This window comes from Oncorhynchus mykiss, chromosome 3, assembly GCF_057628025.1.
Source record: "Oncorhynchus mykiss isolate SJ-2025 chromosome 3, ASM5762802v1, whole genome shotgun sequence".
In the NCBI taxonomy this organism is placed as follows: domain Eukaryota; kingdom Metazoa; phylum Chordata; class Actinopteri; order Salmoniformes; family Salmonidae; genus Oncorhynchus; species Oncorhynchus mykiss.
In genome coordinates, this window is record NC_143024.1 from 32,447,488 (window position 1) to 32,464,891 (window position 17,404).

The following is a 17,404-nucleotide window of genomic DNA, read 5'->3' on the forward strand; positions in this document are numbered from 1 at the left end:
CCCCAACTTGACTCAAACACGCAACAGTTGGATTACGCTCATCAATCCTCCCTGATCCAATCTCCCAACTTTTAGTTCTGTCTAAAGTAACTAGACCATTATTTTTATTTTTTTGAAATTGATTTCACCTTTATTTAACCAGGTAGGCAAGTTGAGAACAAGTTCTCATTTACAATTGCGACCTGGCCAAGATAAAGCAAAGCAGTTCGACAGATACAACGACACAGAGTTACACATGGAGTAAAACAAACATACAGTCAATAATACAGTATAAACAAGTCTATATACAATGTGAGCAAATGAGGTGAGAAGGGAGGTAAAGGCAAAAAAGGCCATGATGGCAAAGTAAATACAATATAGCAAGTAAAACACTGGAATGGTAGTTTTGCAATGGAAGAATGTGCAAAGTAGAAATAAAAATAATGGGGTGCATTAGTAGATAACATAGGGCTTGGAGGTGCCCAGAAATACGTAAAGTATGTTCCGTATGGCTCTGAGGCCAGGCTGCGTGGTTTGTATGATGACCCAACCAAGCCAGTGGCCTGCACCATGCACCATTCACACAGCCAAGGTGCTAAACTCAGCAGGAATAGGACAGGTGCCAAACCCCCCAAACAAACTGTAAGGCTATACTGTATTTAGAAACTTTGAAACTGGTATAGAAAATGCAACCAAGTGACCAAACGTGTGATAATGTTTTCAGGCAGTAGGCGAATGTCAGTAAATGACATGCCTACACGTTTTACCCTTTCAATTTATCGCTAGGTTTTCACGTGACATGTGGCGGGCACCAGTGGCGCGAAATTTCATTGATTGACTTCTGAATATCATTAATGCCGAATTTGGGTGAGTCCATTGTAGTTTAACCTATTTAATCATGATTTACTAAATGTTTTAAAATGTAGACATTCCTGCAGGGATATACATACAGAGGGAAGGATAGTCAGACGTGTTTACTCAACTGCGGAGAATGTCCGAAGTTATTAGCCTTTTAAGAGGGGCACCAACATGCCTCAGTGAGCGTTGCGTTGTGGCCTTTGTTTGTTGTAGCAGTGGAGGCGGGGTCCATTGACCAAGCAGTGGCTATTCGGAGCGCGAGGTCCATTGTCAGAGAGCTTTTAGGAGAGGAAAGAAGTCCTGTATCTTCGGCTATGGATAATTGCAGAATGGGTTCGGAATGCATTTAAGAAAACAGATCCAGCATATAAGGAATTCTGGACTAATAAGAACCCATATTTCTAACTGCCTGGCGAATTGTTGATGATGCATTTTCATAAGCCATATCAAACATATTCAAGAGAATGGCGACACTATATGAATGAAGAGGCAATGAATCACTTGTGACTTGAGGTAAGGTTTTAAACACATTTTCATTGGTCTAAATGTTTATCTTAGTTAGTGTACTTGTTTATAAGGGCTTAGACAGTGTGTGTTTGGACACACTCCTCCAAAGTCCAAACCTTTCCCCAAACGAAATTATGCACCTGTTATGTATCACAATATATTTTTTTTTATTATAATACTTCTGACAATACATTTTAGAATGTGGAAGTGTTTTTTCCATAGAAAACTTTTTTTCCCTTGACTTTTTTGGCTACCCTAGCAGATTACCCCTATGTGGCTTGGAGACCTGTTGCCCTGGTAACTGTTAGGGCTTGTGTGTGTGTGTGTGTGTGTGTGTGTGTGTGTGTGTGTGTGTGTGTGTGTGTGTGTGTGTGTGTGTGTGTGTGTGCGGGAGGGAGAGAGAGAGAGAGAGCCTAAGCTCTCTTTTAGACAGTGACTAATATGCAACACTTTTGTCTTCCTCAGGCAATGTGAGTCTCAGACATATCTGAAGAGAGGGTAAACTTGGGACTGCAGCCAGATCATGAAATATTGGTGCTTGGGGAATCAGATTAAGTGTTAACCCCTCCCAGGGCCAGGCAGGTGTGGGATGTGGTGCACTGTTGTACAATGCCCTCCCAATATTGCACTCGTCCCGGCCTCCCGGACCCAGGGTATTCCATCTTTAACAGAGGAGCTCAGAAAGGTTGTTTTTCCTCATTATTTTCTCTCCGTACATGTGTGTAAGAACACTGTGATATGTACTTGAAAACTTTGTTCTCACTTAAAAATATATTTTCAAAATCACTTTCTTCAATACATTTTGCTACTACAATTATTTAGAGAAAAATATCTGTGATACTATGTCATTCGCCATATTGACCCAATTTATTCTATCTATTCTCCCTGTTATGGGAGAAACCCAGTGAATTTATTCTATACAGTTGGCAAGCCTCTGCTTCCAAACGGTCCCACTGTCCGCACCAGACACTGGCTGGCTAGCTGCCACGTGAGGACCTTTGCCAACTCCACTAAGTCATTCTCTTCCCTCTGCCCTTGTGACTTCACTCTGAAAGTTCCCTCATATTGGGATAGGAAGCAGTACTGCACAAACTCTGTATGGCCAACAAGACCTAGGATGACAAATGCCTATCATATTGCATCTATTCACACCTGTGAGAGAGTTAGTCAGGATAGAGCAAAGAGAATGAATGATCAGATTGGAATCCAGACACAGTAGTCAGGGGTCAATAGCAGGACATCTCCAGCTTAATAGAATAATGCTTAAAATACTCCATTCTAAATGGAATCCAAATTCATTTTCAAGTCTGTCCTCAGCAGGGAACTTGTTTTGTTGTTATTACACAAGTAGAATGGGAAGAGGCTTTATTTCACTTATGTGGTAGCACAAAAATGCTCAACTCCATTACAAAGCAAGTTACAATGTAACATGTTAAAATACAGTGTCATCATTGAGTTATTACAGTGTTACTACACCGACATAAGAATAACGTAATTAGGCTATGTGACACATAATATATGATATTAAATATAGCAAGTTCTGTACAAGGTATATGGATTTCTATGACTGGCTATTAATATGGAACAAAGAAGAAGACAGTGGAGACAGACTGGGCAGTTCAGTCAGTTGAGCCCTGGGGTCTGTCTGCTCCTGGGAGGTATGATGACAACCACAGCACTCAACGATTAGATACAGTTAGCACCAGTGTCACCACATACTTCACTGACTGGATGACCTCGGAACAGCAGTGCACACTCACAGTTGCTCTTGACAGTTTTTTTTTCTAAGTCGTATCATTCATTAGCATTCTTGTTGTGTACAGAATCACAAAGGTCAAATAAACATTAAGACATTCAATTGTTTATTATTTTTTTGTGGACAAAGACTGTGTTGCTCTTTGTTTGTGCTTCTGTTTAACTAATCAGTTAAAGATGACTTAAAGAAACACATCCAATAAGGCTTTATTTCATATTCAATTACTGGGCACAGAATCAGATGCCCAGGAAAGTATACACTAGAATCCACATTTATTCAAATTAGGGACATAATTCCACTATTAAAGGCTTAAAGTAATATGGCTAAATAACTGCAAGTCTACAGTCTCTTGTGACAGATCTGTATTTTGCTGCTGAGATGACATTATCTGGTCATGACAGAGTTACCCGGAGTTTCATATTCAGAGGATGTACAGTATTTTTCAAATTCCCATCATCCCTGTAACACTAGCTTATGTTTTTTATTTTACAGTTAGATATGAGATTTAAAAAAAACATCCTTTAACTGTTCAGTCTTAAAACACAAAATATAATCAATTTATTCCTATGATAGCTGTAAATACACAAACACAAAGCAACAAGAGCACTCATACCTAACGCAACAGTCAAACTCAACGGTTAACCGCTATCATTCACACAACCACCGTTCATACAGTGAAATTGAAGGCAAGGACAGCAACTCAAACCCAGAAGTAACACAGTCCTACATACATTCATTATCATGTATACTTTCTTCCAAAGTCTAGTACCTTTTTGCTTTTCCAGTCTGGTATAACAACAATGTTGTAAATGGGTTCTTCTTCCTCCTTTACCACAACTCTGAAACTCCTCCCCTTTCACTCATGGGCAGACAGTCACACACATTTTAACAGCAGTTGAAATTCTGTACTGAGAGGCAATAAGAGTGTGTGTGTGAGTGTTTGTGTGTAGAGAGACAGTGCTGGACAGGTTACTCATCTACATGCCTCAGCACTCACACATCCTCGAATCCTCTCACACCTTGATGTGCAGCAGAACCTGTTTGCGATATGGGTTGAAGTCATCTGGAACAGTGTCTAAGAAACAACAGATACATGAAGCAGAACATACAAGTAAATTAGTTCACTAGCATTATGTTGTTCAATACAAGTATCGTTAGTGGTTAGTAGCAATGTGAAGAACGCTGCTTACCGTTGCAGCGGTAGCGCAGGTTGGACCAGATGATGTTCTCTTGGGAGAAACAGAAGACCCCCAGTCGTCCGCCTCTCATGGTAGTGTCAATCACCACGCCAGAGTCAGCCACCATCTCCGTCCCCTCATATAACTTCACCCTGCCACAGAGCGCAGAACAATGCACAAATCAGGGGACCTTTAAATTCCCTTGTCATTTCAAGTCATGTTCCCTCTGGTAATTATCAAAATGAAAGTCATCCTATAACTTCACACTGTCCTTATTTATACCACTGTCACATACCCATAACGGGATTGTTGTGGGTAGCTGTAGTAGTTGGCATGTGGTCATATAAGAGATTAGTCGAATGAAGTGCTACCAAACTAAAACCCAGTGGCAAGTAAACACAGAACTCAAAATGGGTGATTTGGATGAACAGAGAAAGAGAGACAGAGAGAGCAGGCCCAGCCCCTGTCCCAGTCGCTGCCTGAGTGAGTGCAGTGCATCGCTGCAGTGCTCCATTGACTCCTCTGCACAGCATACAAAGCAGGTGTCTCTCTGTTTGGGTCTGAATAGGGCCTCCCTGCCTCTAAAAAACATGTCTCTCTTTCTCCACTCTCCCTCACTGCACCCAACTGGAGAGACCCCCCCCCCTCCCTCCACAACCTCCTTAAATCCACCCCCCAACTCTCCTTTTCCCTGGCAACTTTTTTTATAATGGGCAGTGGCGTGTATTCATGGATGCCAAGGGAAGCTAGGCTTCCCCCAAAAAAATGGACCAAGAAAAAAACATTAAAAATGATGTATCTTTTGCCTCTGTGTTTCATACATTTCCTTCAATTCGCAACAGGATGAATGTATCTCACCAGAGAAAGCATCTGATCTAACGTAACAGTGCCCTCTGTCTCAGTATGTGTAGCGTATCTATCCGACGCTGTCTGGTCAGAAAGAGTATGAAATTGTTGCTGCCCATAGCATTGAATGCAAGGGAAGCCAGCGAGCATTCGGTCTCCATTGATTAGAAATAAAAAATAATAATAGCCAATCAGTGTTGAGCTAAACTGTGTGAGCTCAGCTCTGAATGGTCCTGGAGCACAAAAAAAAAAAAAAAGTGTCAAGGGAAGCCAGTTTGGATTTGGCTTCAGACTAATCACATCACAAGCCAAACATCATCATTGACCGAAAAAAATGTGAATTGTTGCATCTCTTTGTGTCCATTAGCAATGGATGGAGATCGGGATTTGGACTTGTGGTTTTACTTAATTCTCCGTACTGGCCAATGATTATAACAGCGATTCTGATCTAACCATAAATTCATACATTGTGCCCCTGGACGTTAACAAGTAGCTAGATGTAGTATGCTGGCCTGGTGCATCATTGCCAGTGAAAGGTAGTTAGGCTAAATGGCAAGGAAAACAACAAGTGTGTATTGTATGACAGAGTCATAGGCCGTTTAGGCAACATTAGAGAGGAGGACGACATTGGCGTTTCTCTACAAGTCAGGTGCGTCAACAAGTTTTTTCTACTTGTACGCATGCAAACACACACAAATATACACACACAAATCAGTTCCATGGACAGCCACATCATATTTAGCTTACGTTGATTGGACTAAATCGTTTTTGGTATATTTTAGTTGTCACTGTATTAGACTAAGCAGAGGTGATTTGATGATGTTGAAGTTGAAATGGTGCTGGAATAGCGGAGGCAGCTCCTGTTTTCTTTGCAACTTGTGGTAACTTTCCGTGGTTCTAAATCAACAGTTGTTTAGTGGTCCAAAAATAGTCAGAAACATTACCCTGCTTGACCATGCTGTAGGTCATGTAACTGTTTGTTACAGGCAATATGTTTTGTGGACTTCACCGGACAGAGGTTGTTCTCCGGTTTTGTAATGAAACAAATATGTGGTTGAATTTATTCTGCCGCTGTGTCTTCTTATTGTCTCGGCCTTATGCCTTATAAATCACGGTGTCAAGGCAGGTTATAGAGCAAATAAATATCACAACATAATATGGCTTTTTGTTCTGGCTTGGCTTCCCCAGTGATTTTACCTACACATCGCTACTGGTAATGGGCCAGAGATGTGAGGGTTTTGAGAGATGCTCAAACGCAGGTGTTGGTTCAAATGAATGTGTTTTCTGAAAATGTCTTGCTGATGCTTTGTTGAGCACAATATGGTATTTATGCCACCCAATAAATCTGGTTTATTAAACTATTTGCATAAGCAATATGTTCCTCGGACATGACATCTGATTCAAGATATTCTCTTACACTCTTAGAATTTGACAATCTGCTTGAGATTTTTCCCTATTCTGCTATGTTACTCCCTCACACTTGTTTATCTTTCTGTTTATTTCTCTGACTTTGATACTCTCCCTCTCTTGCCTCCCCCCCTCTCTCTTGTTCGCTTTCTCTCTCTCAGACCCCCCACTCTACAGTAGTTTCCTCTGGATCTGCATATGAACGGCACTCAGAAAATTCTTGCCAAGGATTTGGTTGGCATGGCAACAGGGACAATAGAGGGCCAGGGGGCCCGGTCTCTCTGTAAAAGTCACAAAGAGGTTTAGGAGGGAAAAAATATGGAGTATAAATTGGTGAATAGCCACCAAGTCCACCAAACTGCCACCAGCCATCTTTCTTTTTATTTTTTAATCATCCAAGCCAAGCCAAGGCAGTGTAAACTCCCTCTAGTGGTCAACAGTGGTCACACAGCTGTGTACCACAACTGTGTCCTGTCCAGTGAGGATGAACTCAGCTTCAAGTGCAAACCCATCGAACCCATCTGCCCCTAATTAAGTAAAAAACGATGGAATTCTGATACATAGTTAAGCAGGTACTAAAGGACTTTGACAATAAAACAGTTACTGAACATCGGCTACAAATAGAAAGTAGTAGATTAAAATAAAATAAAAATAATAAATAACTAAGAGAGAAAGAGGGGTGTGGCCTACCTGATGTAGCCCACCTGGGGCCTGTGGCTGAGCTGCCAGCGGTAAGATGTCTTGTCTCTCCAGCCAACGTTCCGTGGGTCCGACCACAGCAGCTTCACCTCCTCGTTGGTGTCCCCTGTGTGCCACAGGGCGTTACGCAGGTACTCACCAGGCCCTGTACGGGACTTCACTGCCTGTAGGGGAACAAGACAGACAGACAAACAGAGATTGTTGTATATTCTGAACCCTGTAGTAGATTATTTTGTATTTTATATAACCATCAAAGGTTTTTACAATGCCACCACAACATGCTTTGTTGTACTTATATCCAACAACAGAGTCTGTCTGAAGGTGATTCTCAGGAAGTGTCCCGATTCAGCCAAGGTTCTTATCAGTAGCACCACCTATAGGCTGCTGTGTTTGTGTCCCATCACTCACTTTGAGCTGCAGGCCAGGTTGGGCCATGGCCCTGAAGGGTGTCGACTGCCAGTAGGTCTGCTCTGTCTGTTTCCACATCACCACGTAGAAGGAAGAGGAGTCCTGGTAGCCGAAGATGAAGCCTGCATAGTCGTCGTCCGTCACCGTGTTGATGTGGAAGGTGCCCTCAAAGTCCACCCCGTTGAACGCTGTGTAGCCTGGGGGAGGTCATTACGTTGAGTCAGGTCAATTCAGTTCATTGGAATTTAAAAATGTATATATTTCTTTCCAGCACCTTTTCAATACACTGCTATAATGAAATCACTGTGTAGGGCTAAAAATGAGCAATTATATTTAGAGTACATACATCACAGGACTAGGACAAGAAGTAACAAACAACTTAACCCATAACATGAACTTACCCACAGCTAAACCAGGATCACTGTTCATGGTCTGAACTATTTCCATGCCCTGCAATAAAAGAGGACTCGCTAAAATCAGAATCTGTATCCACAATGAATCACACACCTACAGTGAGAGAAAAAAGTATTTGATCCCCTGCTGATTTTGTATGTTTGCCCACTGACAAAGAAATGATCAGTCCACAATTTTAATGGTAGGTTTATTTGAACAGTGAGATACAGAATAACAACAAAAAAATCCAGAAAAACACATGTCAAAAATGTTAGAAATTGATTTGCATTTTAATGAGGGAAATAAGTATTTGACCCTTCTGCAAAACATGATTTAGTAGGCTGACGTTTGGCAACTCGAACCTTTAGCTCCCTCCACAGACTACCTAGGCCACTCCAGGACCTTAATGTGCTTCTTCTTGAGCCACTCCTTTGTTGCCTTGGCCGTGTGTTTTGGGTCATTGTCATGCTGGAATACCCATCCACGACCCATTTACAATGCCCTGGCTGAGGGAAGGAGGTTCTCACCCAAGATTTGACGGTACATGGCCCGTCCATCGTCCCTTTGATGCGGTGAAGTTGTCCTGTTCCCTTGGCAGAAAAACACCCCCAAAGCATAATGTTTCCACCTCCATGTTTGAAGGTGAGAATGGTGTTCTTGGGGTCATAGGCAGCATTCCTCCTCCTCCAAACACGGCGAGTTGAGTTGATGCCAAAGAGCTCCATTTTGGTCTCATCTGACAACACTTTCACCCAGTTGTCCTCTGAATCATTCAGATTTTCATTGGCAAACTTCAGACGAGAATGTATATGTGCTTTCTTGAGCAGGGGGACCTTGCGGGCGCTGCAGGATTTCAGTCCTTCACGGCATAGTGTGTTACCAATTGTTTTCTTGGTGACTATGGTCCCAGTTGCCTTAAGATCATTGACAAGATCCTCCCGCGTAGTTTTGGGCCGATTCCCCACCGTTCTCATGATCATTGCAACTCCACGAGGTGAGATCTTGCATGGAGCCCCAGGCCGAGGGAGATTGACAGTTCTTTTGTGTTTCTTCCATTTGCGAATAATCGCACCAACTGTTGTCACCTTCTCACCAAGCTGCTTGGCGATGGTCTTGTAGCCCATTCCAGCCTTGTGTAGGTCTACATTCTTGTCCCAGACATCCTTGGAGAGCTCTTTTTTCTTGGTCTTGGCCATGGTGGAGAGTTTGGAATCTGATTGATTGATTGGTTGTCTTTTATACAGGTAACAAGCTGCTCCCTTTAAGAGTGTGCTCCTAATCTCAGCTCGTTACCTGTATAAAAGACACCTGGGAGCCAGAAATCTTTCTGATTGAGAGGGGGTCAAATACTTATTTCCCTCATTAAAATGCAAATCAATTTATAACATTTTTGACATGCGTTTTTCTGGATTTTTTGTTGTTATTCTGTCTCTCACTGTTCAAATAAACCTACCATTAAAAGTATAGACTGATAATTTCTTTGTCAGTGGGCAAACGTACAAAATCAGCAGGGGATCAAATACTTTTTTCCCTCACTGTAATTTTTGAGTATTCCATAAGAACTTGACAAATATGCACAATGCAATATACCAGGCTTTAGACTGTAGTCAATGCACTAACATATGCCTATTTATAATAACCATAATGGTGCTCCTTGTAAACTGATTTCAGAGTAGGAGGATAACCTTAAAGGGATATTTCAGCCTACGATCAAAGTTGTTCATGTGTTGAGCCAAAGAGGTCAAGCGAGTTCACCTGATTGAGCACCACCCAATTGGGATCGATCTGGGCATCGCCCTCTGGATCCAGAATGACTGTCTGATAGGCTCTGAAGTCTGTCAGTGTAACCTCTGAACTCTCAGGGCACACATCAATCAGATCCCAGACTGAATCATTGTCAAAGTCGTTCTCACACACATCGCCCACCCCGTTACCTGGGACAGGAGAGGGAGACGGCCATAGAAAGACAGAGGGGCACTTTTGAAGCATTTAGCAATGCAGAAGTAAAAAAATAAGCAAAAACTTGAACAGTGAACCTATCCCTTTAACGGTTGGTTACTGTTAAAGGGGTAGTTCACTGTTCAAGTTTTAATAACGGTTGGTTACTGTTAAAGGGATAGTTCACTGTTCAAGTTTTAATAACGGTTGGTTACTGTTAAAGGGATAGTTCACTGTTCAAGTTTTAATAACGGTTGGTTACTGTTAAAGGGATAGTTCACTGTTCAAGTTTTAATAACGGTTGGTTACTGTTAAAGGGATAGTTCACTGTTCAAGTTTTAATAACGGTTGGTTACTGTTAGAATCTTTCTGGTTGGGATTGGTGATAAGTCTGCAGTTGTCTTGTACGTCTGGGAATCCGTCATTGTCATCGTCATCGTCACAGTCGTCCCCAAGGCCATCATTGTCCGAGTCCAGCTGGGAGCTGTTGGGATGGTCAGGGCAGTTGTCCCTGGAATCCTGGTGACCGTCCCCATCCCTGGAACACACATAGACGCATTGGAATTCAGTTCAACTCAAAGGATGGGATTTAATTCAAGACATGCTCTAGCGCAGTGCACTAGACAACCAACAATGGGCCTTAGGCATTTTAAACAACGGTCATAGAGATCGCATTCATGGTAAATGCTGCGCATGTCGGCTCAATTGTACATGACCTTTAAAAATCGGGTATAGTGTGCCTTGCATTGAATCCTGGCCCAAGTCGTGTTATGTTCACTCATTTTGTTTGTACTGAAATAGTTTGCATTTTTTTGATCACCTAGAAAAACACCATCAGGAAGGTCTAACAACTGCAGCACAAAAACAAGTCTCAGCAGGTGTGTGTGTCTACTTGTAGCAGGTGTAAAGTGAATGTGTGTTTTTGAGAATATGAGCGCAGCAGGTGTATGCATGTGTGTGTTAGCCACAGCAGGTGTAGCGCTGTGTGACAGCTGTAGCAGTGTGAGTGCAGTTTGTATCTGTTTGTGTGTAGGCGTGCGTGCGTGTTGAAGTCAGAGACTCACGTGTCCTGGTCAGTGTCACACACATCCCCCACCAGGTCATTGTCAATGTCCGTCTAGAGGGAGAAGGTCAGAATAAACCAAAGACAAGACAAATGAGCAGCCTAAACCCCTGTTTCAGCCAAGAGTGGCTGAATATATTCTGTAGATCCACATTTTGGGAGTTGGGGGTGTGTGAAGGTTATTTTACCTGCATGGGGTTGCTGATCTCAGGGCAGCTGTCGCAGGCGTCTCCTACCCCGTCTCCATCCCTGTCTGTCTGCATGGGGTTGGGGACTTTGGGGCAGTTGTCTAGCACGTTGGGGATACCTGAACACCAGGGTAAGACAGGGGGGCGACATGAGGGCCATCACCTAGTTGCAATGAGTGTAATGTCAACTTCAATGTCTCCCAGACATCTTGCCGTTTATGTGTGAGTGAGTGTGTGAGTGAAAGTGTGAGTCTGTGTGCGCACGCGCCTGTGTGAATACACACCATCTCCATCTATGTCATTGTCACAGGCGTCTCCTTGCCCGTTGTTGTCCGTATCCCTCTGGTCAATGTTAGGGACATTGGGACAGTTGTCACAGGCGTCACCGAAAGAGTCTGTGTCTGAGTTCTGCTGATCTTTGTTGGGTTCTAGTCGACAGTTATCCTGCAAAATATAACCGTTATGGTCATGAGAAAAAATGAGAAACAATGACTTACAATCATTCACATACACCCAGATACAATTACCACAGAGGGTCTGAGATGGAAACACACCTCCACATTCTTGATGCCGTCCCCATCTGCGTCCTCGTCACACTGGTCTCCGATGCCGTCGTTGTCTGCGTCCTCCTGGCCTGAGTTGGGTGTGTAAACACAGTTGTCCTGTTTACAGTGCTTGTCATTGTCCATACAGGGCAGAGAGCGGTCTGGGTATCCATCAATGTCTGTGTCTGTGCCACAAGTGTTCCCGTTACCGGCCCAGCCAATGTTGCACTGGAGAGTGGAACAAAGGAGAGCATTTTCAACCAAACCTAAAGAACATCTATAAAGTAGTATACCGAGGCTGGCAGTATGGGTAGTGTGGCTCCTCTGTTCCTGTCCAGGAGGGCAAAGGTAGTAAAAGACCACTGTTGCTTACCGCACAGGACACCTCTCCGTTCCTCTCTATAATGCAGTGGGCGTTGGCATCACAAGGGTTAAAGCTGAGTGTGGCACAGGACCTACGGGGCACGCAGCCCACTGTCTGGTTCCCCAAGTAACCCACCTTACAGCCACCACACCTGAACGAGCCCTGGGAGAGATGGAGAGGTGGGAGAGAGAGAGAGAGAGAGAGAGAGGAGGAGGACGAGGGAGAAAGAGAAGGAGAGGTGGGAGAGAGTGAGAGGAGGAGGGGCGAGAGAGGAGAGATTGGGGGTGAAAGAGCAAGGGAGAGAGAACAGCTTTAGTACACAGCGGCTCTACAGTACTCTCACATGGTCACAAGAGAGCGATGTCTCGTTTGTGAAGATTTGACGCTGTACATACATTGTAATAAACATATTTGAAAAGGGTTTCTGCTTACGATGGTGTTGGTACACATGGAGTGGGGCACACAGGCGTTGGCAACTTCAATACACTCATCGATGTCTGCACACTCCTGTAGACAAAACCACAGCAAGGTGTGTGAGGAAGAAATAAGACAATAGGGAATTATGGATTATGTCAGTAAGGAAAAAAGTAATAGTGTGTGTGTGTTTGTACCTGTTTGTGGTGGTTGGCGTACTCCAGTCCGACCCCAAAGAGGGGTGGGCCCCAGAGACCAGGGGGGCAGAGCTCACAGCTGAAACCCTTCACTGTGTTTATACACGCACCTGGAGAGTAGCAGGGCTGGGCTATGGAACACTGAGACAGGTTAGAGAGACAGAGAATAGAAATAGAGAGAGTGGGGGAGACGAGAGAGAAATAGACAGAGATAAGTGGTAAAGTAGGGGCTCTTTGAAATAAGAGCCGTGCTGAGTACAGTACTTGAAGTGACGCGGCCTATTTTGACAACAGCTCAGCTGTCACCCTAAAAGCCTTGACAATTCACATTTCATTCAACTGTGAGCTTGAGGCAGTGTAAAAAACACAATTTAAAACCCAGCCAGGCTAATTTCCATTTCCTATCTGTTATTGTGTCATACCTCGTCAATGTCTTGGCAGTGGGTTCCGTTGCCCGTCATGCCCTCCGGACAGGGACTACAGCGGTACCCTGGGTAGTCAAAGGTCTCCATGCAGGACAGGCCCTTAAAACAGGGGTTGGGGGAGCAGCGGGAACGAGGGTCGTGGAAGCCTGGAGGTCAACACACTGTTGGTTTAGGTTTCATGTTTATGAGCAAGACAAGAACAGGGAACATGAGGAATGGGTCAAATTTTTCAGTACACATCGTTTTTTTCCCATGGCTGTTCACTCACCACACACTTGGCACTCCAGAATGGTGTTCCTAATCAGGGACATCTCCTTCACCTGGAGACATCAATGAACATGCACAATCACATACAGTATGCAGACACACATACATGCTGCATGCATACACTTGTACAAACCCACACACACACAACCCACCTGCTCTCTGATGTCCTCTCGCAGCTCTCCTAGGATCTGGTTAAAGATGATCAGCTGACCAATCAGAGCCTTTGTGTGGTCTCCTGACATACAATACCCACAGAATGCCCAATCGTTGTCAAGTAAAGCCAACACACATTTCCATAAGACATTGATTTCACTGTATACTTGAAAAGAGACATTTGGATACAGTCACCTAGAATGGAGTTCACTTCTGCAGTCGCACCGACTGTGAGAAGAGGAAAATGACTTTAGGTTGAAACATGTTCAGGATACACATCTGATTAACCATTTTCACAACAGACTTCATCTTGGAAAGTCATATAGTGATTTTGGACACACCTGTGCTGTAGACTGATGAATCCCCCTGGAATGGACAGTCTGTCAGGGTACCTGCTTTGGCCACACTGCCCCCTAGCGCAATTTTGAGGGACTCCACAGCACCCTGTAATGGGAGAAGCTTGGATCACACCATGCAGTGGTTGTAGCTGCTATGATATGATTAGATATGACAGCTGTTGCCATGCATAAAGGTAGTCAAAGAGGACCACCTCTCAATTAAAAGTTGCCTCCACTCCTCATCTGCTCCACTTCATCTACACTGATGTGAAAGACCTTGACAGGTGAAAGCTAATTTCCAGTAGGTATCCACAATATTGTTTCACCCTGTGTTTTAAATAAGTGCAGATTGAGGATAGGAGACGAGGATAACAAGCCACGTTGGGCTACTGAGATGAAGCCCTGGCCCCTAGCTAAAGGGGCATGGGATTTACTTGGGACTTAGTGTCAGACTCAGTGCTCCTTGTCACCTGTAGCCTTGCGTAGGCCTTGAAGCCATTACGAATCTCCACCTTCTCCGCGGGGAGAGGGACCAATGGAGGGAGGCCCTGGCTGGAGTCAGCCAATCGACAATTGACGTAGAGCTCCAGGTGTAGGTTGTCTCTGCGCAGGCCTCCGATCCGGAGAATAATGGAGTGTGTGCGACCATCAGCCAGGTTTGTGCTCTGGAGGTTCACTGTGTGAATTTTGCCATCCTCCCTCACGTAACGCACCAGAGCTACGAGAGAGGGTAACAGGGGGAGAAAAACTCAAATTGAGGGATTTACTGAACATGGACAGGTAACTAATAACAGCAAAAGAAAAACAAGGAGAGAAAAGTCAAATGGATAGAAAAAAAGGGGGATGAAAAAGGGAAACTTGATGGACAGATTGATATTCATGTGAACACTTTTAAATACTAAAGGTGGTTTGAGACTGAGCTAGTTGTATGCTCCTTCACAGAGAAACTGGGAAATAGTTCATTCTGTTTTAGTCAGTGAGTGAGAGTGACAGTATCTAAGTACCTTTGTTGATCTTTCCCATGATGGCCAGCTCCAGGTACTTCTTGTTCTCCTCTTTGCTGTAGAAGCCCAGCAGCACCCCTCCCATCTTGGGAGGCAAGCGGAATGTGGACACGATGTAGATGTCACTGAACACACTCATGGCACCTGTCACCTTCTCCACCGCAGACACACTGGTCTTGGAGTCCAGGGTTAGCATGTCAATGACTGGAGAGGGGGTGGGGAGAGAGAGACAGAGAGAAGGAAGGAGAGAATGACAGAGATTGATAATGAAGAAGAGAGCGGGTATCTATCTACCATTTTCCCTGATCAAAGGCTCTCATCCAGTCCCATGATGACGCTTCACCTTTGACCCTTGCCCAGGTATATGAGGACAACTGTTGAGTGACTTCTTGACATCTCTGAAGCAACATCCAAATTAACAAACAAAAAAATCTGACTCTTATTAGAACGATATCCCTTATGAAGACTTCTTAAATAAGAAGAAGAACAAGTTTTACAAGTTATTTTATTTCACTAAAAAATTGTCCCAATCTACAGTTTACATGTCCGTTTCATCGGCAGATAGTACAGTGTTATAACATTGTAGGTTCAAATACATAGCACATATCAACTATTTTCTTATACATATTTTTCAATTGACTTTCTCTTCCTATGACTTTGAATTTCCCTCTGTCTTTGTTGTCTTTCGTAGATTGTGCACCAATACAGAATTAATTTACTTCCATCAATTTTAGCAGTGGCATTCCTGAAACATTATCACAGAGAACTTCATAGTGCCAAAAGTCAAAGCCCATGCTGACACATTGCTGGATATTAAAACCCAGGGGGAAACAAAAGAGAGGAATAAAAGGAACAGGACTCCTGGCTGCTTTCTGGCTCTCAGTAAGAAGGCTTTCCCCTTCCTCCTTTTCTCTCTGCCTCCCTCTCTCTGCTATTATTTCTGACATATCCTCACCCATTCACACACTGGTTTGGACAATGGGGTTTGGCAATGGTCAGGATTTCTGCCACAAGCAGGCTGTGAGCACTCAAAGGGGAAAGAGGGGAATAAGGGGAAAGTCAGCCAAGGAAGTCATGAAATAGTTGGCTTAGCACTTTCTCTGTTCCTGTCTATGTCAGAAAGAATACAAGTGGAGGAGACATGAACAGTTATGACATGTGGAAGGAAAAAACTTGTCATCTCAAAAAAGAAAGAAAAAAGAGAGGATATATCATTTAAAAATATATATATTATTAGTGTATGAAATGGAAAATAAAGAACCTAATTAACCAGCAGTGAAACAAGACCAACATAACCAAGATGAATGAGAAAACAGATGATAGAAACTAGCCTTTAGAGATAAAATAGCACATTTCAAGCCATAAAGGTGAGAGACAAACGTTGCACCCTGTGTGTGGAGTGTTTTAAACTCGAGTTAGAAATGGTTATAGGGCGCGCAGACACTTCATTTTAAATATTATTACAGTTGTAACTAATATTTTCAGGATTATAATAACCATCTCGAGTTTATGTGCGTCTATGGCAGAACAAAGTGAAGTCCAGACCAAAAATGCAAGCTTGTTTGAAATAACTGTCTGCATTAATTCATTTCGAAAACACACTTCCCCTTAATTGAATTAGATGATTCACAAAATACGCACTACTATGAGTTAGTTAGTATTATTTATTTTACCTTGCATATCTTTCTGGTCCATTGGTTCACATGTTGCAACGAATAGAAATGTGGATAGAGCCAGAAAAGTTGGCACATCGCGCCTCGCACCCATGTCCCAAGAAACGGTGTGTGAAAGTTGACAAGAAAGTCAACAGCAGTAAATTACTATCCGCCGAGAGTCCAGTTTGATGTTGATGAATGGAGCTTAATTTCAAAGTGAACAAAAATAAGTCTGCAGAGTGAGTTGACCGCAGAATGTAGGTTTAAGAACAGTTACAAATGTCGACTGGCTTCTTACGGGCGCGCTCCAGCCAAGTACCTCGTCCGCACAGAGTGGATGTGACAGTGAGAGAGGGAGTTCATTCGCCTGCTATAAACTGAGGCGTGCGGTGTTTCCAACTTTCTAAATTCTCATGTTATACAGACATAATATAGGCTGTGCCCGTAGTCTATATGGTAATTAATCTGATAAGGTGATTTCCTTTGTTTAAGGTATAGCAGGGCTATTCAACTCTTACCCCATGATGTCCGGAGCCTGCTGGTTTTCTGTTCTGATAATTAATTGCACCCACCTGGTGTTCCAGGTCTAAATATGCCCCTGATTAGAAGGGAACAATGAATGAACGCAGGTAGAACTGGCTTCGAGGTCCAGAGTTGAGTTTGAGAGGCATATAGCCTTAAGTAGGCGATGTACTTCAAACATATCAGACTATCCTCCCAGGGCATTAAGATAAAAGAGGGGAAGGAAAGAAGAACAAAACAGAAAAACAAACAAGATGTCATAAAATGGTTCACATGTGTTTCCATGATTGTAGGCTAAGT

At 43.3% G+C, this 17,404-nt stretch overlaps 1 protein-coding gene and 1 long non-coding RNA gene across 2 annotated transcripts; one reads left to right on the forward strand and one right to left on the reverse strand.

Moving 5' to 3' along the window:
* Positions 1–1,103: 1,103 nt before the first annotated feature.
* Positions 1,104–3,204, forward strand: LOC149984504 (uncharacterized). Its single transcript, XR_016493713.1, has 2 exons — positions 1,104–1,350; positions 1,810–3,204. It is a non-coding gene; the product is annotated as an uncharacterized LOC149984504 (long non-coding RNA).
* Positions 3,186–17,251, reverse strand: LOC110513063 (thrombospondin-3a). Its single transcript, XM_021593116.3, has 22 exons — positions 16,601–17,251; positions 14,928–15,131; positions 14,394–14,641; positions 13,927–14,029; positions 13,781–13,813; positions 13,585–13,667; positions 13,434–13,485; positions 13,163–13,311; positions 12,741–12,881; positions 12,562–12,636; positions 12,139–12,291; positions 11,775–11,993; positions 11,505–11,664; positions 11,221–11,339; positions 11,034–11,086; positions 10,326–10,507; positions 9,787–9,965; positions 8,040–8,088; positions 7,639–7,835; positions 7,222–7,394; positions 4,291–4,430; positions 3,186–4,175 (listed from the first exon to the last, which is right to left on the reverse strand). The coding sequence occupies exons 1-22, from the start codon at positions 16,692–16,694 to the stop codon at positions 4,114–4,116; spliced, it is 2,868 nt and encodes a 955-aa protein (XP_021448791.3). The 5' UTR covers positions 16,695–17,251; the 3' UTR covers positions 3,186–4,113.
* Between the last annotated feature and the right edge of the window lie 153 nt (positions 17,252–17,404).